Below are 24,110 nucleotides of genomic sequence, written 5' to 3'. Positions count from 1 at the left end.
CAGAGAACCTTTCTCTGCTTCTGTGATAGAAGATCTTCCCGAACGGGCAGCCTGATCAGAGGATCGATGTTCATTTTCAGAAGCTCAGGATACCAGACTCTCCCTGCCCAGTTCAGAGTCACCAGCATTACTTGGGCCCGGTCGTTCCTGATCTTCTTAAGAACTCTGGACAGAAGTGGAATGACTAGAAAAGCATACAAGAGGCCTGAGCTCCACTCGCGACGAAAAGCGTCGCTGATCAAGTGCCGCCTTGAAAACTCCAACACGCAAGCTGCTGACATTGGGCATTCTCTGCAGAGCCGAACAGATCTAACAAAGGCTCTCCCCACTGATGAGTCGTGTGCCACCACCTGATGGAGACGACACTCGTGACCCACTCCGCATCGACAGCTGAGTTTGTCCGTCCTGCGATTCAGAGAACCTGCCAGGTGTTGAACCACCATGGTTATGCCCTGCTGTTCCAGCCATGTCCAGGGACGCAAGGCCTCTTGACAAAGGGTCCATGACCCCACACCGTCCTGTTTGCTCCAGTAACACAATGCACTGGTGTTGTCCATGAACACCTACTCTGTCTTCCCCTTGACAACAGGAAGAAATGCCTTCAATGCTAGTCTGATTGCCCAGAGCTACAATAAGTAGATATGTAGTCCGGATTTCGCTATAGAACAGAGGCCTCTGATCTTCACCTCTCCCAGATAGCTCTTCCATCCCAGAAGTGACACATCTGTCACTACTGTAAACTTTGGTTGGGGACGGGAGAGGAGCCTCCCTCTGACCCAATTACGGTTCACAAAGAACCACTGCAGATCTTTTGCAGTTCCTCCGAGATCTGAACTGTGTCAGTGACATTCCCCTGATGCTGTGCCACTGGAACTTCAGGTCCCACTGCAGAGTCCTCATATGCCATCTGGCAAGCTTTACTAATAGGATGCAGGAAGCCATGAGGCCCAGCAGACTCACAGTGTCTCACCGAAATCCAGGATTGAGGCAGAAACATCAGAATCACCTGAATATCCTGGTGTGTGGTGGGTACCAAGGTACTTACACCTTATACCAGGTTCAGGTATCCCCTCTCAGTGAAGTGTAAGCAGTGTCTAGAAGCCAGGCTCCCTAGAGGTAGCAGTGGATGAGCAGACAAGGCTTATCTAGGAGACAAGCAAAGCTCATACAATACCACTGTAGTCACAGCACTAACACACATGAAAGAAAACTCGGTTGTACATAAATAAAGGCACTTTATTTTTGTAACACAATACCACAAAATACTAGAAGGGCAACCCTCCAATAGGAGGTAAGTAATACACTAAATATAGACACTAGTAATCAGAAATAGGCATAGAAAAGTTTAAAAAACAGTGCAAATAGTGCACCCCTACATCTGGTACACTACATAGACAGTTTCCTACACTGTCTACAAAAATTAACTAATTTTTCCTGGGTGTCACCCCAAGCTCAAATATTGTTTTAGTTGGTTTATCTTGCCTCTTTATATTTCATAACTAATAAATATTGTACTCATGAGATTGTAATTCCCTGATAATCTTAAAATACATCCTGCATTTCAATTTCTCATTACCTGAAACTTCACAAACGTAAATAAACTTACCATACGTCACCAATCAGTCCTATCCCACAGGCAAGAACCTAAATATGAAGCTCTTCAATTCCAGACTTTGTAGCAGGGCTATTGAAGAACAGTTAAATAAAATGGAAGGCTATGATTCATCATTCATGAGTGTTGTTCATTTTATTCCTATCCTACAATTGCTGTAAGGATTTAATGTCCATCATTCTTCTAAACCTCAAAGTACCCCAAGTCTTTTGCAGTGACCAGCTTTCCTCACCCCCACAGCAATTCGAAGCGCATTGGTTCTCTATGCCCCCCCACCATCACATTATGGCCTGTCCAATGTAAGGGCCTGTCCTAGTGCAAGGATTTGACAGTCAGGCCACCTGATCCACTCAGAGGCAGACAGCAGAGAAGTGGCTCAAGTGTCTTGCTCAGTCTAACAGCAATTTGTTGAACAACCAATGCCTTAGCAGCATTCACTTTGTGCCCATTCACTAAGTCCTTGCTGCAACAATTGCTATCTTGGAGATAAAAAAAAATCTTTTCTTACAAAGCTGTCCTTATTGATTGAGTTGTCCTCGAACTCTAGCACTCTTTTTTTTGTACCTTGGAGACACTTTTTCTTTGTCCTCTAAATAAGTTGGACATTGACTTTGTTTGCACTTCTGTTTGTGTCTCTCAAACACTGCTAGCTTGCCCAGTGTTTTCCTTGGTGTTTTGTGCTTTGTCTTGGTACTCCTCTTCAGGAACTTGAATTTCTGTGAAACCTTGACCTCGGACTTACCTACTCTGTCTTTTAGTATTATATCCCTTCCTTCCACAGTAAATGTTCCACATTCACCACTTAATCATACTATCACAGGTTTGTCGTGATAGTAGAGAAACGCTAGACTGAAGTGAAACCTCATAGGCATATTTTCACAACCCCTTTTTAATTATGTCTTACAAGACTTTGGGCTATGCCTAAAGCCAACACACTCTCCTTCTGCACTAAAATTTCCAAAATTCCCTGGGGATGTGCAAATGATCTCTCCATTTAAGCACCTCATCCCAATCTGGTATGTCACGCCCTTATCCCCGATACTGGCCTGAAACTTTGTAAATTTGGATGAGGTACATACAGAGGTTCCTTGTGTCATCTCGTCTAGGTGAGCGTCTGACACTGTGTTCTCATACTATCTATATTTTATCCTGCACGTTTATGGCTATGTTTTAGTGCAAACTCTTCATCAATATCTCAATGCAGCCTGAAAAAAAAATAATAATAATCGGGAGGCCAGCTCCCAATTTTTCACAATTATTCTGTTAAAGTGGTAGTGTTTAAATATGTCTAGACTTAGTAACAGAACTTAGCTGTAATTTTAAATGTTTTTAAAATGAAATTAAATATATGATTGCCAGACATACCATTTTGGTCAGGCCAGCTTTACAAACATGTAATAGTATCCAGAGTGTGATTATTAGAAGTGGAGGTGGCAATTATGAAGAGAATTTGGAGGCCCTTCCCTTTCAACACATACTCCCAGCAAACGAGCAAACCAACCAACATATACAAACTCTCAGCATAACACACATTTCTACACATACATACTTGAACACTTTCAGCAAAACAGACACACAAAGCAAAAAAAGAATTAGCGAGGATTGCAGTCAGAAAATAGGTGCAGCACAGACAGCAAATATAACAAGCATTTTTGCCTCACATTTCAACAAAGCTCTAATGAAGTTAGCAGAGCAGCCTAAGAAGATTTATGGCCTCAAATAAGGAGATAAGCAATGCCCTGTGTGTGATGTCATGAAAGAGAGAGGGCGAGAGACAGAGAGAGAGACACAGAGACAGAGAGAGAGAGACACACAGACAGAGAGAGAGAGAGAGAGAGAAAGAGAGAGAGAGAGAGAGACAGACACAGAGAGAGAGGGACACAGACAGAGAGAGGGAGACACAGAGACAGAGAGACAAAGAGACAGAGAGAGAGAGAGACACAGAGAGAGAGAGAGAGAGAGAGAGAGAGACACACACACACACACTGCGATGTGAGGGCATATGGTGTTTGTTTAGTAAAATAAGCTTATTTTAGAAGCCAGTGCGAGGACAGTACTGGAATGAAGCCAAAACAAATGTCAGCGACAGGCGAGAAGGTGGGAGGAATGGAATGCTGCACTAAAACGCAGGCAGTTATCAGCCTAAAACACGCACAGTGAAAGCAGACCACAAAAGAAATGTAAAAAATAGTCTGTCATAGCAACAGATAAAGAAACCAAAGTAGAACAATACAGTAGTACGTCGCTGCTCTGAAACAGAAAAAGGACGGAGAAAAAGGCTGAACTGACCACTAGCAAACAAGAATTTTTAAAGGGCACTGCAACGAACAAATGAAATTGGTTTAACCCACAGTATAAGTATACATCAGGTCGAACCACTGAGCTCGACTGAAAAAGGAGGGCATTAGATGAGAAAATGGCTTCAAAAGGTGCCAAAAAAATGAAGGGATATCTTAAAACATGCTTAAGATTTCAAATAATGAATTTGAATAAAGTTTAGAATTAATCCAGAGAAGAGCAAATAGAAAATTTGAGTGGAAAAACATCTGAAATGTTCTGAGATTTACTCAGCACAAGCCACATCAAAAAATTGATGCTGTGAGGCAAACTGCCAGCACAGTGCATGCTGAGATACCGAGCCTGCTAGCTGCTAAAGGGAGCAGTGGATGCTTTTCGACTTTGTGCCCTTCTAATCAAACATACAATTTTTCCTTTATGTATTGCTGCCACTTGTGGGTTTTCTAGATCAAATCCAATACTTCAGCAGAGTCCTATCAGATGCTGTAAAGTTGCCTTTTGCTACAGTATTATAATGGTTAGTACTAAAACAAACAGGCTTGAATCACATCGCCTTCGCTTAAGGCTATCAGTTAAGATACTACATTGTATAAAAACTCAAACAGCATCTGGGTTCTTCCCTGGAATGCAGCTAGCAAACAGCTGGGCACTGTTTGGATTTTTTGCTAAGGCTAATTAAAAACAGTGTGTGATCTTCCCTAGGGAACAGGGATGTGGCTGCATTCTGGCAAGGAGTCAGAAGCTGCTTAGGTATTTTTCTGAAGATAAGACAAATCCAAAACTTCATCAGTTTCTTGCTCCGATTCAAAACTCTGTATCTGTGCCCCAAAAAGCAGACGGTTTAGATTTTGTCTTAGGCTGAAGAACATCCAAACAGTGTCTGGCACTTTGCTGAGAAACAGACAAAGCTCCATTCCCTCCCAAGCATGGACAGAGAAGCATTTGGAGAGGTAGGAACTCCCCTATAGGAAATCAGGAAGTGGGACTGCAAAGTTAGGGACTAAGAAAATCCTAGTCCATTCCTTGGCAGTCCTCATTTCTTCTGTTGGTATGGTAGGAAGGAGGGCGGAACTAGGCTGTTTCTCACACTCTCTCCCACCACTCTTCTACCAACAGAAAAAGTGGTTCGAGCTGGTAGGCATGTCTAAGGAGATGCTGACAGCAGTAACAGCTGCCCATAGCCCCTCTTGGAGCCACACCCACTTTCTTGATCCTTGAATGAACCTTGGAGAGACTATGGAATACCACTCTGGCACATACGGTGTGTTTGATGTTACAGGCATATTAATGAGGCAGCCTAAAGACGCCTTAGTCTGGAGTTTATCAGCACCCATAAAGGAATCAACAAACTCCTCCTCCAAGGATAAGGAGGTTGCCCCCTTTAAGGAGGGGACAAAAAGGTGTAACGTATTTTCACCACAGATGTACAAGTAGTTCCTAAAGATGTTGAGTGGACAGCCTTTCATGATGCATATACATGTCATTCAGTCAGTTAAAATTTTAGTCGCTGTATTTCTACAGCATAAAAGCACAAAACAGGTAGCACAAATATATAAATAAAACAGAACAATCAGCAACCATAAATACACAATATAGATGCAAACATTATTAAAAGAGGGAACAAAAAGTATATAAAAACAATGATAAACGGGACCAGCTTTCATAAAAATAAGAGAGGCAGTATACATGGCAATAGGTTAGCGAAAGGGTTAATAAGTAGTAAAGCACGTCTATTGACCAATACCCTTAGTTCTTTCGAGCTGTGTATTGCACGCAGTAATCTGACATTAAGGATGAAAGCACTGAGTCGAATCTCATAGGTCTCTTTAGGTAATCAAAGTATGAATATTTTACTTGCCTATCAGTTTTGAAGTCATCACAAATATAGGATAAAAAATGGGTTTTTGAAAGAACAGTGAAGAGTATGATGTGCATACTATTTTATATTTCACCTGAGACACTCAGAATGTATATACCAATATTACTACAGTGAACTGCAGTTTGAAGCTCCACATCTTACCTAGACCAATCCAGCATTAAAGCAATGCTTTAGCAGCTACATGTTTATGGGCAGTGCCAGAGATGCAGCAGCATTTTGTACAGGTGCTGCTGTATTTTCATGAACCAATAAGAGTGCCAACAATGGACATGAAGCGACATTCTACTGCCAAATCCTACATTTCTTTGCATTACATTTTTAAATACATGGTCACTTGAGATACAGAGTATGCGCTGTTTGATGGCAGAGTAAGGCATCAGAACAATTAATCCTTGTTGTAAAGCATCACCAAACAAAAAACAAACTCCTGAGGCTGCCTTTGCAAGTTTCTGCTTTGGAACACTTTGGCATAATGCAAATTTCAATTATTCATGCTCCAAAATCAACCTTTTCACGTTTACATATACTTACTGGTTTAGGCTGAGGTGCTGTACTCACTAAAAAGGAGAAGAAGAAAAAAAAAACACATGGTGAGAATGGAGCCAAGAAAACAGGCACTAACTAGCCACAAATCTCCTTGTCATTCACATACCAAACAAATTCTTTATCAGCAGTTCAAAGTTTCTTAGTTGTTAAAAAAAAAAATGTCTGAGGCCCCTAATGTATGGGAAATGTTATGTGCCATGTAATTGTGCATTTGTAGCGAGTAGGGCTGTAGATACACAGGCTGTGCATACTACTACCATCTAATGTTGGGCCCAGCTGTTTACAACTTGTGGTATTTCTTTTCAAAGAAGTCTCGAGTCACAAGACCTGGTGGGCCTCCTACCAATAGCTCCACCAGCCGGTTTTACTTCTAGCAGCTAAGGAGTCTAACTGGAGAGCAGCGTCAAAGACAAGTGTACTGGGTATTGTAAAAAGGTAAGATAAACAAATAGAATACAAACATTTGTGATCATGGCTTGCTTCTGGGGAGGAAGGTGGGTGCATGTGAATGTACAGTAGTACATGCTATGAAATGATGGTTACAGGGCAGGTAACATTTTTGGGTCGTAGCACGTGAGGTGGTACATACACATGAAGTGGACAGACTGTAAATCAGCTTTTCCCCAAAGTGGTGGCTAGCAAGCAGATCACGGAGATGTTAGAAAGTAGGTTATTAACACAGCTGGGCCAACTAAAGTCTGTTGACAGGCTTAGATGCCCACCAAGTAGTGTTTTGCGAATGTGTGTGAGGTTGACGAAGTAGCAGCTTTACAGATGGCCGCTAAACAGGTGTTGCTTAGAAATCTCACGGTGGCACTCTCCCTGGACGTGTAATATGCTCTTGAGGCACATTTAATGTGTGCTTGACTTTGTTATAGAAAATTTGTATGCATTTCACAATTTTTCTTTCAATCCCTGCCTTGGAGATGGGGGCCACATGTGAGGCTTGGCAAATACTACAAAAAGTTGTTTTGTTTTACAGAGGTATTGGGCCTGTCAATGTAGCACATGAATGTTCTTTTAACATCTAGCGTGCATAAAGCCATTTCCACTAAAGAGGGAAGAAACACAGTTCAACAGTTTCATTGAAGTGAAAAGGTGACACCCTCTTTGGCAGGAACTTGGGATTCGATCTTAGAATAAACTGTCCCCGTGAACCTGAATTTAAATTTTCTCTAAGGTTAAGGGACGTAATTCACTGATGCAGCCTCATGCAGAATAAACATTCACTCCACTGAGAGCTTGAGATACACAAACGCTAAGTCCTCAGTGCCAGATTCCTAGGTTGAATGTTTGGGTGTCTAAGCTCACAAGATGTTTTTTGGTAAAAATACCAAAAATCAAATCAAATCAAATCAAATCACACTTAAATTCTAAAAGTTACTTCTTTATTCCACCTCAAAGAAACTGGACATTTTCCAACGTTCTCTGCTCAAATGAAAATTCAGGAGAAATAACATTACATACTTTAGATCTGATGCAATGCATTACATTTTGCCATAAGCATAAGTAACAGCATAGTCACAAGCAAAGAACAGAACAGCAAGCCCATCCCTACAAACTGCAGTAGAGAAAAGCAGGCGCAATCAACAGATCAGATTAAGCAAATACATTTCTCAATTAGTATTTGGTAAAAGTGTGAACAGGTCTCCATGCTGTTGCTTTACAGATTTCAGCGATTGCTATGTTTCTCATCAAAGCAGCTGTAGCTCCTTTCCCTCTACTAGCATGGGTTCTAGACCTACCAGACAAAATGTTGTTAGATTTCTGGTAGCATAACAAGATACTATCCATTGGGATACGGACCGTTTAGACCTGCTTAACATGTATGGATCGGGCAACAGTTTACAAACAATTGATCCAACCTGTGGATATCTTTTGTCTTGTCCAAATAAAGTTTTTAGACTCGCCTAACGCAGGGAGAATTGAGAGTTTTCAGCTGTAGCAGAAAAGAGAGTAGGCAGAGAGATAGTTTGATTAACATGGAAATCCAAAATCATTTTTGGTGAGAATTTTGGATGCATCCTCAAAACCATCTTACTATGATGGAATAACATGAGAGCAGCATGCCTGAATCTTGCTAACCCTACGAGCTAATGCGATGGCACCTAGGAACACAGATTTCCAAGACAGATGTTGCAGCAAAAATGTATGAATGGGTTCAATAGGGGCCTGCATGAGGCATGAACGAACTATATTAAACTCCTAGGGAGGTTATGAATGATGTATGAGAGGAAAAGCCTTTTTCAAACCCTCTAAGAAATCCTTGATAAAAAGGAATTTTGAAAAAAAGAGGTGTGTCAAGGACATTTTCTTTAGGCAGTAACTGCCACCAAAGGAACTTTTAGTAAGAGAATTGGAAGACAGATTTGGCCAAATGGAGTAAATAAGGAAGAATGACAATCTTGGCAGGTTGTTGGTTTCATGTTCTTGTTGGAACAAATGCAAAATGTCTTCCATTTTAAAGGAATAGGCTGAACATGCTGATGATCATTTAGCTTCCTTGAAAATATCCATGCATTCTTATGGAAGGTTCAGAGGCCCATACCCAACTAGCTCAGGAACCATGCTGGCTAACTTAAGGAGGAGAGGTTGGAGGGAACCATCTGACCTCCGAATTCAATGAGAAGATCCAGGCAGCACAGCAGCTTCAGACGTGGGCGCTCCAATGTGTGGAGAAGGTCTGTGAAGCACACTTGCCGTGGCCACTTTGGATCTGAGGAAAAGTGTAGAGAAATTTGTCTGATCAGTCGATCCGTAAGACATTCATCTTGTCCCTGGACTGGTAGTATCTCAAGGCAAAGTCTTGGCTTTTTTTTATTTCTGCAGTTGAAAATAAGTCTACTTGAGGGAAGCCCCATATGCTGAAAATGTTGTGTACACCCTTGTCCTGAAGAACCTACTCCTGGTTTTCCTGAAGAACCCTGCCTAGGGAGTCTACTTGAACATTTTGAACCCTTGGAAGATGAGTTGGCTATCAGTCAATTCCAGATTGTCAAGGCTCCGTGAGACAATGGTCTGGATCTCATCACCCCTTGCTTGTTCAAATAGTACATGCTGTCTGGACAAGCAGGAGTTTTGTCTTAAAGGACGTGAGAAAAGCCTTCCGCACCAGATTAACCGCACTTAGCTGGAGGTGGGACTAATGTGATGAGTCATATCCTTCAGAGACCATGGGCCAGATGTAGCAAATTGCGAGTCAGACCGACTTGCAATTTGGGAGTTGCAATCCAGAATATAGGATGGTGTCCCTGACACCATCTGCGACTCGCAAGGGGGTCGCAAAGGCCCACCTCATTAATATTAATGAAATGGGTCTCAATTTGCGACCCCCTTGTGAGTGGTGGCCTTACAGGGATGGTGGCCTGCTGGAGACAGCAGACCACCATGTCTGTGACTGCTTTTAAATGAAGCAGTTTTTTTTTTTTTTTGGTAATGCAGCCCGTTTTCCTTAAAGGAAAACGAGATGCATTACAAAGCTAAAAAATGAAACATTTGTTTTATTTTTTTCAGAGCAGGCAGTGGTCCATAGGCTTTGCAACCTCATTTGCGGTAACAAAACAATAAAGCATCGCGCTGCGACTCGCAATTAGGAAGGGGAACACCCCTTCCTAATTGAGACTCGCACAACGGGGACTGGGCATCGTGATGTGCTTTTTGCACATTGCAAACAGCGAAATTCTCTGTTTGCAATGTGCAAAAAGGTTTGTACATCTTGCCCCATGTGCCTTGAATCCAAAAATGATCCATGTGTGCTCCCCAACCGAACAAAAAGGCATCTGTTACTATTGTCTGAGGGAACCTCAATAAAAAGGCATCTTTTGCAGGAGATAGGCTGGTAAACACCACCATTTAAGAGATTGTATTGCTTTGGGATAAAGGAAGCTCTTGTCCTCCCAGTTGCTTAAAACTTGATCCCATTGATCTTACAGATGCTGCTGAAGAGGTGTCATGTGGAGATATGCGTAGGGGCCAGAAAAATGCACAAGGCCATCAAGCCTAAGGGAGATTACAATGCTTTCAGGGAGGGATGGAGACTTCACGTTTGAGTGAGGTGATAGCCACCAGAAAAGCTTTCTTCCAAAAATGAAACTGAAGGGGACATGAGTGGAGGGGCTCAAATGGAGGACCCGTGAGTCTTGCAAGGATGATAAGATTTCACACCGTGCCTGAAAGTAACAAAGGATGAATGACTCAAGTCACTCAATAAAATCTTTAATTACTGGAATCCTAAGGAGGGAAACCTATAGCCTAATTTGAAGATAAGCAGGTACGGTAGCCTGGTGGAGGGTAGGCCACAGGTTTGTAGGTGTAATAAGTAACAGACAATGGTTTGGATGCTAGCTGCAACGAGTAGTAAAGTACCCTCTTTCTGGCAATGTAACCCCTACTTTTTGCCTGTTGTCAGTATGTTTTGACTATGTGCACTGGGATCCGGCTAACCAGGACCCAATTGCCTATGCAAGCCTGATATTGCAGCCTGCGTGAAGGAGTGCATGCACCCTTTTCACTACAGGTCACTGCACTAGGTCACTAAGTCACCGCTATGGTAGGCCCTCCTAGCCCAGACGGCAGGGTGCAATGCACCTGTGTGACGGCAACCCTGCATAAGCACAGGTGCCCCCATGAACTCCAGCTCCATTTTCATTTACTTCAAGAGTGCGGGGATGCCATTTTACACATGTACTGGACAAAGGTCACTACCTATGTCCAGCTACATAATGATAACTCCGAACCTAGGCATGTTTGCTATCAAGCATGTCAGAATCATACCCCAATACTGTTGCCAGTATTGGAAGTATGATTCCATGCACTCTTGGGGCTCCTTAGAGGACCACCAGCAAAGCTCCTATCACCTTTGTTTTTCCGGGGAGGCCAAGCTGCTGTCACCCATCAGACATGTTTGTGTCCTCCTGCTGCTTGACCAGCTCAAGCAGGGGAAGGCAGAACTAATGATTTCCTGTGGGAGGCAACACCCTCTCCCTTGGAAATAGGTGTTACAAGGCTGGGGAGGGGTAGCCTCCAGCACCAATGGCTTGCTTTAAAGGGCACATTTGGTGCCCTCCTTGCATAATCCAGTTCGCACGAGTCCAGGGATCCCCGGTCCCTGCTCTGGCATGAAACTACACAAACGAAAGAGGAGTGACTACTCCCCTGTCCATCAGCACCCCAATGGTGGTACCCAGAGCTCCTCCAGGTGGCCATTTGATTCTGCCAACTTGGAAACAAATTGTGCAGAGGTCCCCGAGAGCAATCTGGTTGGTCAGGACAAGTATCTGATGTCAGTGACCCCCTCTGATAGGTGGGCCCCTGTAGAGTGACCAAGCCTCCTGTTAGGGCTATATAGCGACTCCCTTGCAGGTGGGTTTCCCCAGATCTGGGTGCAAGACTCCACCAGGACTCCTAGGCATCACCCTCTTCTGCTCCTGGCCACCGGAACCGCTGCTGGACTTCACAGGAACCAAACAACCCTGCAACCCCCAGGAGAACCTCTCCTTGCAAAATTGTTTCTCTGGCTCCTTCCAACAATTGCAACATTTCACAGCTGTGCATCTTCTGGAGCTGGCATAACTTTAGCTGCATCAAAGAAGCAAGAAGGAAAGAGTCACTCCCCTGCATTCACAGGCACCTAAGGCAACGATGTCTGGTTGCTGGTATCTACTCTCCACAGGAAATGCATCTGCCAAAGGCTTGTTGATGGTCCTTCTGAGCACTGACCATCTGTGACCCGGTGACCAACATGGGACATCATGTACACAACTGCAAGGACCTCTGTAGCTCCTGGGTTCCACAGCCGATCTTCATCTTCCCTTGTCAACCAGGAAGGGTGGCTAGTGGCTCTTGCCCCACTTGGACACTCCTGTGTGGACCGGACTCTGTCCCCTTCTTTTTCAGGTCATCCTCTTCTAGAACCCACCATTGGGTTCCACTGGACTGATCCTGGTCTTGCAACCTTCATTTTCCTAGCCCCCTTGTTAGTCTTTGGGAAGACCAGGTAATTACCTCTGTTCGCTGGGGTTGGGGGTCGCTGGGGGGGGGGGGGGGGGGGGTGGGTCACCGAGGTACTCACTTCGTGGGGTCTGGGTTCTCCCAGCTCCCTTCTAACTATTCCACATCCTTAGGTGGGGGACTTCACTTTGCATGCAGTATATAGTTTGACCCCACTATAGAGCCCTAGCCATTTTCCACTAATTCTGCCAATGCTTGTTGTTTCTATATATATATATATATATATATATATAACACCTGTGAACAAGGTCTGGTGAGACCGAAACGCGTCAGGGGATTCCTGTTTGTTTGTTTATGATCTCACTAATGTATTAAAAGTTAAGGTATTTTTGGCACAACGACAGAGTGCGGTTTTCTCTTGCTAAAACAGAAAGAGAATCTTGTTTTTTGAAAATATATATATATATATATATAAAAGCAAATGTCACTTACCTAGTGTACCTCTGTTCGTGGCATGGCATGTAGTGCTGCAGATTCACATGCTGTGCATAGCCCGCCATCTAGTGTTGGGCTCGTGTGTTACAAGTTCTTTTCCTCAAAGAAGTCTATTTTCAAGTCACGGGATCGAGTGACTCCTCCTCTCGGTGATAGTGTGCATGGGCATCAACTACTTTGTTAAATTGTTTTCCTGCATAAGGGCGAAGTAAGGAGTGAAAGGTTGTGCATGTTCAACTATAGATATATAAGAAATAACTAAGATGTCCATGAAAAAAAAAATATATATATATATATATATATATATATATATATATATATATATATATGGAAAATGTCACTTACCCAGTGTACGTCTGTTCGTGGCATGAGTCGCTGCAGATTCACATGCTGTGCACAGTCCGCCGTCTGGTGTTGGGCTCGGAGTGTTACAAGTTGTTTTTCTTCGAAGAAGTCTTTTCGAGTCACGAGACCGAGGGACTCCTCCCACTTCGATTCCATTGCGCATGGGCGTCGACTCCATCTTAGATTGTTTTCCCCGCAGAGGGTGAGGTAGGAGTTGTGTATGTTAGTAATAGTGCCCATGCAATGGAATGAATACGTATGTACATAATAAAGGTTAAAGTAATATATTTACAAATGTTTAAGATCTACTTCTAAGCGGCTACAGGCTCCCGGGGAGGCGGGTGGGCGCATGTGAATCTGCAGCGACTCATGCCACGAACAGATGTACACTGGGTAAGTGACATTTTCCGTTCGATGGCATGTGTAGCTGCAGATACACATGCTGTGCATAGACTAGTAAGCAGTTATCTCCCCAAAAGCGGTGGTTCAGCCTGTAGGAGTTGAAGTAGTTTGAAATAATGTTCTTAGTACAGCCTGACCTACTGTGGCTTGTTGTGCAGTTAACACATCTACACAGTAGTGCTTGGTAAATGTATGAGGCGTAGACCATGTTGCTGCCCTACATATTTCGTTCATTGGAATATTTCCTAGAAAGGCCATGGTAGCCCCTTTCTTTCTGGTTGAGTGTGCCTTTGGTGTAATGGGCAGCTCTCTCTTTAGTTTAAGATAGCAGGTTTGAATACACTTAACTATCCACCTAGCAATGCTTTGTTTTGAAATTGGATTTCCTGTATGAGGTTTTTGAAAGGCAATAAATAGTTGTTTTGTTTTTCTAATTAGTTTCGTTCTGTCAATGTAGTACATTAGTGCTCTTTTGATGTCTAATGTATGTAGTGCTCTTTCAGCTACAGAATCTGGTTGTGGGAAGAACACTGGTAATTCTACTGTTTGATTTAAGTGGAACGGTGAGATAACCTTTGGTAAAAATTTAGGATTTGTTCTTAGAACTACTTTATTTTTATGTATCTGAATAAATGGTTCTTGTATGGTAAATGCTTGAATCTCGCTCACTCTTCTTAGAGATGTGATGGCAATCAAAAATGCAACTTTCCACGTTAAGTATTGCATTTCACAAGAATGCATGGGCTCGAAAGGTGGACCCATGAGTCTTGTTAAGACAATGTTGAGGTTCCATGAAGGAACAGGTGGTGTTCTTGGTGGTATGATTCTCTTTAAGCCTTCCATAAACGCTTTAATGACTGGTATTTTAAATAGCGAAGTTGAATGAGTAATTTGTAGGTAAGCTGATATTGCGGTGAGATGTATTTTTATGGAAGAGAAAGCTAGATTTGATTTTTGCAAATGTAGTAAATATCCTACTATATCTTTTGGAGATGCGTGTAATGGCTGAATTTGATTATTCTGGCAGTAATACACGAATCTTTTCCACTTGTTTGCGTAGCAGTGTCTAGTGGTAGGTTTCCTAGCTTGTTTTATGACCTCCATACATTCTTGTGTGAAGTGCAAGTGTCCGAATTCTAGGATTTCAGGAGCCAAATTGCTAGATTCAAAGATGCTGGATTTGGATGTCTGATCTGTTGTTTGTGTTGTGTTAACAGATCTGGTTTGTTGGGTAGTTTGACATGAGGTACTACTGACAGGTCTAGTAGTGTCGTGTACCAAGGTTGCCTTGCCCATGTTGGTGCTATTAGTATGAGTTTGAGTTTGTTTTGACTCAACCTGTTTACTACATATGGAAGGAGAGGGAGAGGGGGAAAAGCGTATGCAAAGATCCCTGACCAGTTCATCCATAGAGCATTGACTTGGGATTGATCTTGTGGATGCGAAGTTTTGGCATTTTCAGTTTTCCTTTGTTGCAAATAGATGTATTTGAGGTGTTCCCCAAATTTGAAAGTAATTGTTTAGTATTTGGGGGTGAATTTCCCATTCGTGGGTTTGTTGGTGATCTCGAGAGAGATTGTCTGCCAACTGGTTCTGAATCCCTGGAATAAATTGTGCTATTAGGCGAATGTGGTTGTGAATCGCCCAATGCCATATTTTCTGTGTCAGGAGGCACAACTGTGTCGAGTGTGTCCCTCCTTGTTTGTTTAGATAATATATTGTTGTCATGTTGTCTGTTTTGACAAGAATGTATTTTTGGGTTATTATGGGTTGAAATGCTTACAGCGCTAGAAATACTGCTAACATTTCCAAGTGATTTATGTGAAACTGTCTCTGATGTATGTCCCATTGTCCTTGGATGCTGTGTTGATTGAGGTGTGCTCCCCACCCTGTCATGGAAGCATCTGTTGTTATGACGTATTGTGGCACTGGGTCTTGGAAAGGCCGCCCTCGGTTTAAATTTGTACTGTTCCACCATAGAAGCGAGATGTATGTTTGGCGGTCTATCAACACCAGATCTAGAAGTTGACCCTGTGCTTGTGACCATTGTGATGCTAGGCACTGTTGTAAGGGCCGCATGTGCAATCTTGCGTTTGGGACAATGGCTATGCATGAAGACATCATGCCTAGTAGTTTCATTATTACTCTGACTTGTATCTTTTGTGTTGGATACATGGCCTGTATTACTTTGTGAAATGTTTGAACCCGTTGTGGACTTGGAGTGGCAATCCCTTTTGCTGTGTTGATTGTCGCTCCTAAGTATTGCTGCGTTTGACACGGCAAAAGGTGTGACTTCGCGTAGTTGATGGAGAACCCTAGCCTGTGAAGGGTTTGTATGACATATTTTGTGTGCTGTGAACACTGTTTTAGCGTGTTGGTTTTGATTAACCAGTCGTCTAAGTACGGGAACACATGTATTTGCTGCCTTCTGATATGTGCAGCTACTACTGCCAGGCATTTTGTAAAAACTCTTGGCACAGTTGTTATTCCGAATGGCAACACTTTGAATTGGTAATGTATTCCTTGGAATACGAACCTTAGGTATTTCCTGTGTGAAGGATGTATTGGTATATGGAAATACGCATCTTTTAGATCTAATGTTGTCATGTAGTCTTGCTGTTTGAGCAGTGGGATTACGTCTTGTAACGTGACCATGTGAAAGTGGTCTGATTTTAAGTAGGTATTTAGTGTTCTGAGGTCTAGTATTGGTCTCAGAGTTTTGTCCTTTTTGGGTATTAGAAAGTACAGTGAGTAAACTCCTGTGTTTTTTTGTTGAATTGGTACTAATTCTATTGCGTCCTTTTGTAGCAATGCTTGAACTACTAGTCCTAGAAGATCTATATGTTGTTTTGACATATTGTGTGTTTTCGGTGGGACGTTTGGAGGGAATTGGCGAAATTCTATGCAATAACCATGCTGGATAATTGCTAAGACCCAAGTGTCTGTTGTTATTTCCTCCCAAAGTTTGTAAAATTGGCTTAGTCTTCCCCCCACAGGTGTTATGTGATGGGGGTGTGTGACTTGTGAGTCACTGCTTATTTTGAGGGGTTTTGGGGCCTTGGAATTTTCCTCGATTTTTTGGGAATTGGCCCACTCTAAATTGCCCCCGAAAACCTCCCCTCTGATATTGACCCTGGTAGGTAGGCCTTGTTTGTGAGGTTGTGGTTTCTGTAGGTTGACCTCGAAACCCTCCACTAAAAGGTGTTTTCCGAAATGTGCCTCTGCTCTGCGGGGAGTAGAGTGCGCCCATGGCTTTGGCTGTATCGGTGTCCTTCTTGAGTTTTTCGATGGCAGTGTCTACCTCCGGCCCAAACAATTGCTGTTCATTAAACGGCATATTGAGCACAGCCTGCTGGATTTCCGGTTTGAACCCAGAAGTGCGCAGCCATGCGTGCCTTCGTATTGTGACTGCAGTGTTTATTGTCCTTGCAGCTGTATCTGCTGCATCCATGGAAGACCGTATCTGATTATTTGAGATACTTTGTCCCTCTTCCACCACCTGTTGCGCTCTTTTTTGGAACTCCTTGGGTAAGTGTTCGATGAAATGTTGCATTTCATCCCAATGAGCCCTGTCGTATCTTGCCAAAAGTGCTTGTGAATTGGCAATACGCCACTGATTTGCTGCTTGTGCTGCAACTCTTTTTCCCGCAGCATCAAATTTGCGTCTCTCCTTGTCTGGAGGTGGTGCGTCGCCTGAGGTATGAGAGTTGGCTCTCTTACGAGCTGCCCCCACAACTACTGAGTCTGGTGTTAGTTGTGTTGTAATATATATTGGATCTGTGGGCGGTGGCTTATATTTTTTCTCCACCCTTGGAGTTATGGCTCTGCCTTTAACTGGATCCTGAAATATTTGTTTTGAATGTCTTAGCATTCCTGGGAGCATGGGAAGGCTTTGATACTGGCTATGGGTGGAGGATAGGGTGTTAAAGAGAAAGTCATCCTCAATTGGTTCCGAATGTAAGGAGACATTGTGAAACTCGGCTGCCCTTGCGACCACCTGTGTATAGGATGTACTGTCCTCAGGTGGTGACGGTTTTGTAGGATAAGAGTCTGGGCTATTGTCAGACACTGGAGCATCGTAGAGGTCCCATGCATCGGGATCATCCTGACTCATTGTGGTATGAGCTGGTGAGTGCATTAGTGGTGGAGTTGTCGCTGGTGATGCATGTGTTGATGGTGGTGGAGAAGGTGGTGGGGTTGTTTTCTTTGCCACCTTTGCCTGTGGTTGCTTGTCCCCTTGTTGAAAGGCAAGTTTCCTTTTAATCTTGATTGGGGGAAGAGTGGTTATCTTCCCTGTGTCTTCATGAATATGAAGCCTTCTCTGCGTGTAGTCAGGCTCTACAGCTTGAAGCTCCTCTCCAAATCTATGTAATTGGGTGGTTAACCCTTGTTCCTCTGTATAGGAACTAGTTTTCGGCTCCGAGGCTGGATGTTTCGGGACCGAAACCTTTTCGGAAGTCTTTTTCGGCTCCGAAGAAATTTTCTTTGGTTTTGGCGCGGTGTCTCGGTGCCGAATCTCTTCGGTGCCGCTGTCTCTGTGCTGAAGTTTCTCGGAGCCGCTGTCTCGGCGCCGAGGTTGCTGTGTGGCGGTATCACAACCGGAGTCGGATGACTTCGACACCAGCATGCCCTTTTTTGGTGCCTTGGGTCAGTCACCTAGTTTTGGGTTAAGCCATGGCCTGTTGGCGGTGGCGTCCCCTGGGCTTTTGTGGACTTTTCGTGAGTCCTTATTTTCGACGTCTTACTCACGGTTGTTGTTTCTTCGGCGTCGAGTTCTTCTGAATCCGACTCGTGGATGGAAAAAGCTTCTTCTTCCTCCTCAAACCGTTGTTGACCTGTCGGCGTGGATGCCATTTGTAATCTCCTGGCTCTTCGGTCTCTCAGCGTCTTCCTCGACCGAAATGCTCGACAGGCTTCACACGTATCCTCCTTGTGCTCGGGGGACAAGCACAAGTTACAGACCAGATGCTGATCCGTATACAGATATTTGTTATGGCATTTTGGACATAAGCGGAACGGGGTCCGTTCCATCAGTCTTGAAGTCGCACGCGGTCGGGCCGACCAGGCCCCGACGGGGGATCGAAATTACCCCGAAGGGCCACCGGAGCTCTTCAAAATTCAGTGTCGATTTGTTCTAACTAACCCGATACCGAACGCAACAATACCAACGTTTTTTTCCGAGATTCTAACTAACTTTCCGACCCGAAACACGGAGCGAAAAGGAACATGTCCGAACCCGATGGCGGAAAAAAAACAATCTAAGATGGAGTCGACGCCCATGCGCAATGGAATCGAAGTGGGAGGAGTCCCTCTGTCTCGTGACGCGAAAAGACTTCTTCGAAGAAAAACAACTTGTAACACTCCGAGCCCAACACCAGACGGCGGACTGTGCACAGCATGTGTATCTGCAGCTACACATGCCATCGAACATATATATATATATATATATATACACACACACACACACATATACACATACTTATGTACAATTGAGTACTACAACGACTACAGGCTCCCGGGAGGAGGGAGAGCGCATATGAATCTGCAGCACTACATGCCACGAACAGATGTACGCTAGGTAAGTGACATTTTCCATTCAATGGCATGTGTAGCTGCAGATACAGATACAGATGCTGTGCACCTGCAGATACACATGCTGTGCACCTGCAGATACACATGCTGTGCATAGACTGAAAAGCAGAGGATCCCAAATAAGCGGAGGTTAGCCCGTAGGAGTTGAACTGGTTTGAAATAGTGTTTTAGCACTGCTTGTCCAACATTTGCTTGTCCAACATTTGCTTGTTGTCTAGATGAAACATCCATACAATAATGTTTTGTGAATGTATGTGGTGTGGATCATGTGGCAGCTTTGCATGTATCTGCCATTGGTATATTTCCTAAGAAAGCCATAGAGGCACCCTTTTTCCTAGTGGAATGTGCTTTTGGAGTTATTAATAGTTGTCTTTTTGCCTTAAGGTAACATGTTTGAATACATCTCACAATCCATCTAGCTAATCCTTGTTTTGAAATGGGATTACCTTGATGTGGTTGTTGAAAAGCAACAAAAAGTTGATTAGTTTTCCTAAAATCGTTTGTTATCTATGTAATACATTAGAGCTCTTTTAAGGCCAAGAGTGTGTAGAGCTCTTTCAGCAGTAGAGTCTGGCTGTGGAGAGAAGACTGGCAATTCCACTGACTGATTATTGTGAAAAGGTGAAACCACTTTAGGTAAGAATGTTGGGTTTGTCCTAAGTACTACTTTGTGTACTTGGAAGAACGGTTCCTCTGGAGTAAATGCTCGAACTTATTCTTCTCAATGAAGTAATTGCTCCTAAGAAGCAACCTTCCATGTAAGAAACTGAATAGGGCAAGAGGGCATGGGTTCGAGTGGTGGGCCCATTAGTCTTGGGAGTACAATATTAAGATTCCATGCAGGAACTGGTGGAGTTCTGGGTGAAATAATTTGTTAAAGTCCTTCCATAAATGCTTTTGACAGGAACTCTAAAGAGAAAAGTATGTTGAGTGGTTTGTAGGTATGCTGATATGGCTGTTAAATGAATTTTAATAGAAGAAATGCCAGGTTTGCTTTTTGTAAATAAAGCTAATAGCACACTATGGGCCTGATTCTAACTTTGGAGGACGGTGTTAAACCGTCCCAAAAGTGGCGGATATACCACCTACCGTATTACGAGTCCATTATATCCTATGGAACTCGTAATACGGTAGGTGGTATATCCGCCACTTTTGGGACGGTTTAACACCGTCCTCCAAAGTTAGAATCAGGCCCTATATCTTGTACTGACGCTTTAAGTGGATCTATATTTTTAGGTTGGCAGTACATTACAAACCGTTTCCACTTATTTGCATAGCATTGTCTGGTTGCTGGTTTACATGCTTGTTTTAGAACGTTCACACATTCTAATGGAAGCTGTAAATATCCAAATTCTATGACCTCAGGAGCCAAATCGCTAAGTTGAGAACACTGGGATTGAGATGCCAGATTTGACCTTTGTTCTTAGTTAACAGATCTGGTCTGTTTAGAAGTTTGTGATGGGGCACTACTGACAGATCCAGGAGTGTTATGTACCAGCGCTGACGTGCCCACGTGGGAGCTATGAGTATGATGGTGATAGAGGTGTGACACATTTTGTTGACCATAAATGGAATTAAAGGGAGAGGGGGGGGGAAGCGTAAGCAAATATCCCAGACCAGTTGATCCATAGAGCATTGCCCTTGGACTGAAGGTGTGGGTGTTTGGATGTGAAGTTTTGGCATTTTGTGTTTTCGCTTGTTGCGAAAATGTCTGTTTGGCGTTCCCCACATTTGAAAGTAATATTGAAGTACCTGTGGGTGAATCTCCCACTCATGTGTTTGTTGCTGCTTAGAAGGTCTGCTAGCTGGTTGTATGGTTAGGTTGTTGAGCTCCCCAATCTGTCATTGACACATCTGTTGTGATTATGGTCTGTGGCACTGGGTCTTGAAAGGACCGCCCATTTGTTAAGTTGCTGTGACTACACCATTGCAAAGATTTGTAAGTTTGGCGGTCTAACACTAGATCCTGTAACTGACCCTGTGCCTGAGACCACTGTTGCGAGAAACACTGTTGCAGTGGTCTCATGCTTAGTCTTGCATGTGGTACTATTGCTAAACAAAAAAAGCCATCCTTCCCAATCGTTTCATGATTAATCTTACTGTGTAAGTCTGATTGACCTGGATTTGTAATATCAGGTATTGAAAAGCCTGTATCCTTTGTGGATTTGGGTAGGCTAATGCTGTTTGAGTATTGGGAATTGCACCAAGATAAGGTTGAATTTGTGCTGGTTGAAGATGAGATTTCTGGTAATTGATTGTGAACCCTAGTGTGTGTAGGGTATCTATTGTGTGTGTTGTTGACACTGTAGAATGTTGCTGGATTTTATTAACCAATCGTCTAGATAAGGGAAGACCTGTATGTGTTGTCTTCTGAGGTGAGCTGCTGCTACAGCTAGATATTTTGTGAAAACTCTTGGAGCTGTTGTTATTCCGAAGGGCAGTACTTTGAATTGGTAGTGCTTGTCTGATATTACGAACCTTGGCTACTTGCGGTGAGCTGGATGTCTGAGAATGTGGAAGCAGGTGTCATTTAGATCTAATACCGTCATGTAATTGTGTTTTTGTAGTAGGGTAATGACGTCCTGTAGAGTTCATGTGAAAATGTTCCGACAGGATATATAGATTTAGAGGTCTGAGATCTAAAATGGGTCTGAGCGTACCATCCTTTTTTGGTATAAAGAAGTATAGAAATATATACTCCTGTCCCCTGATGTGTGATGGGAACCATTTATATTGCCCCTTTGAGTAACAGGATTGTGGTGATGTTTCACCAGTGAAAATGGAATTGTTGCAGTCTTCCTCCCACAGGAGACGTATGGGATTGTGGGATGTTTGGGAAGTCATTGTTTTGTGGGTGTGGTAGCACTCTTTAAGGCTGTAAGTTTTCCTCTGGCTCTGAAGTTCTGTCTGCTGTAAGAACCTCTAATTGACCCTTTTGAATAATCTGCTGTTTTTGTTTTGGATGGGAGGTAGAAGCTTCTGCAGTTTGGGATTTAAAACCTCCCCTAAACTGTTGTTTCCGAAAGGAACCTCGAAAATGTGTGGTATAAATGGCTACCATGGCTTTTACAGTATTGGGATCCTTTCTGAGTTTTTCAATGGTATTATCTACTTCTGGTCGGAAGATATGCTTTTTATCGAATGGCATACTAAGCACTGCCAGTTGTATTTCAGGTTTAAAACCAGAGGACCTTAGGCATGCATGTCGTCAGATTGTAATTGTATTTATATAGCGCTTACTACCCCTGACGAGGCGTCGAAGCGCATTTCGATGAGTAGCACGCTACTCCGGTACCCAACAAGAATTAGTGATGGATTAGTATAATTTAATAAGGAGTACAGTTTTAGTATTATTATGAGTTAATTTGAGTTGCGGATATGAGAGTTTGTTAGTTAGATTGACTGGAGTAATGGAGGGGTGGAGGAGGAAAGAAATCCAGAAGTGTTAATTGGGAGTTTATCCTTCATTTACTCAATCCAAAGGCTTGAGATGAATAAAAGGGGAGCGGAGGGGAAAGAGGATGTGGAAGGGTTAGGGAGAGCATAGTAGCAGGGTGAGATGAATGCAGGAAAATTTAGTAGGGTTGTGTGGGAGGTCACAGAGGTGGAGTGAGGTTTGGTGAGTTAGATGTGGAGGTGGAGGGAAGAGCTTAGGCAGAGATATTTAGGAGATGAAAGTGGTCGAAGGGATTTGGGATGAGTCCGAGTGAGAATGGAGGATAGTTTGATAGAGACATGACATAAGAGTGATGAGTAGATAAGTGTGATAAAAAGAGAGCAGAAATTCATAGATATCTAGTATAACAACCCAAAAAAAAAACCAGGAGCCATGAGTCTGTTGGTGCAGGCTTTTATTTATTGTCAATTCTTGTTGTTAGCTTTAACTGGTTCTTTGAATATGTCTTCTGCGTGCCTAAGCATACCAGGAACCATTGGTAAGCACTGGTAGTCTTTATGGGTCGATGATAGTGTATCAAAAAATACCTCTTCCAAAGGTTCTGCATGCATTTGAACCCCATGGTATGCAGCTGTCCTAGATATAATTTGGGTATAAACTGTACTATCCTCTGGTGGTGGTGGTTTAGTAGAATAAACATCAGGATCATTGGACAGTATAGGGCCCGAATTATACATGTCCAATGGGTCCACCGTGTCTCTCTAAGTATTGGAATGTGATGGTAATGGTGGTGTGGTATTAGGAGGTGGTGAGAAAGAAAGCTGTGGCGAATGTGGTGGAGAAAACTGGAGAGGTGATTGCTTCTTTTTTTGCTCGAAAATGTTTGCTGGTGGTGGAGCAGTATCAAGAGTCTCTAGGAATGCTAGCTTTCTTTTAGTCTGTGGAGGTGGATAAGTAATAATTTTCCCAGTCTCTTTGTGGATTTGTATTCTTCTCAGCTTTCTGTTCATAACCTTCAAAATTGGTTGAATGTCAGATTCCTCTATTTGATGTTCAGATGTTGTTTTTGTTCCCCTCAGAGGATGTTCCATGGATATTTTGGGTAGATGTTTCAATCGGTTTGAAAGTCCTGTTTCTTCTGTACAGTAGGATGTTTTCGGCTCCTAAACGGTTCTGAGGTGTTTTGGTCCCGAAGATGTAGCCAAGGTTTCGGCTCCAAAGCCAGACGCATTAATTTCAGATCCAAAGATTATAGGCGTCTGCTCAGTTGGGAGGTTGGGCTTCTAATTTTCTTGCTAGACTCCGGCACCGAAACAGTCGTGGCCTGTTGATGGGGTGTTTTGGCCTTTTTCAGCGCCAAAGCCAGGGGCCGTTCGCTGATTACTTTTTTTCTGGTGGAACTATGGCTTAACAGCAGTGATGCACCCAAGGCCTTGCCTGATTTTTTTAAATTGGGTGTAGGGGCAGGTGTACTCACATACTGTGCCGCTGTGATTTGCTGGCTGTCGTCTTCTGATCCTTGTTTGGAGTTAGAATCTTGGATCAAAACAGCCATCTGTGCCTGCTCCTCCTCTACGGTGTTGGTGGACTCTTTA

At 43.2% G+C, this 24,110-nt stretch overlaps 1 protein-coding gene across 2 annotated transcripts in view; it reads right to left on the bottom strand.

Moving 5' to 3' along the window:
* Positions 1 to 24,110, bottom strand: part of SRPK1 (SRSF protein kinase 1) — a 516,348-nt gene that overhangs the window by 248,942 nt on the left and 243,296 nt on the right. For both annotated transcript variants that reach the window (XM_069238761.1, XM_069238760.1), the window contains exon 9: positions 6,321 to 6,346. In XM_069238761.1, the coding sequence (XP_069094862.1) occupies positions 6,321 to 6,346 (26 nt within the window). The remainder of the gene's footprint in view (positions 1 to 6,320; positions 6,347 to 24,110) is intronic.

This window comes from Pleurodeles waltl, chromosome 6 (assembly GCF_031143425.1).
Source record: "Pleurodeles waltl isolate 20211129_DDA chromosome 6, aPleWal1.hap1.20221129, whole genome shotgun sequence".
Taxonomy (NCBI): domain Eukaryota; kingdom Metazoa; phylum Chordata; class Amphibia; order Caudata; family Salamandridae; genus Pleurodeles; species Pleurodeles waltl.
This window is presented reverse-complemented; position numbering and strand designations above follow the sequence as displayed.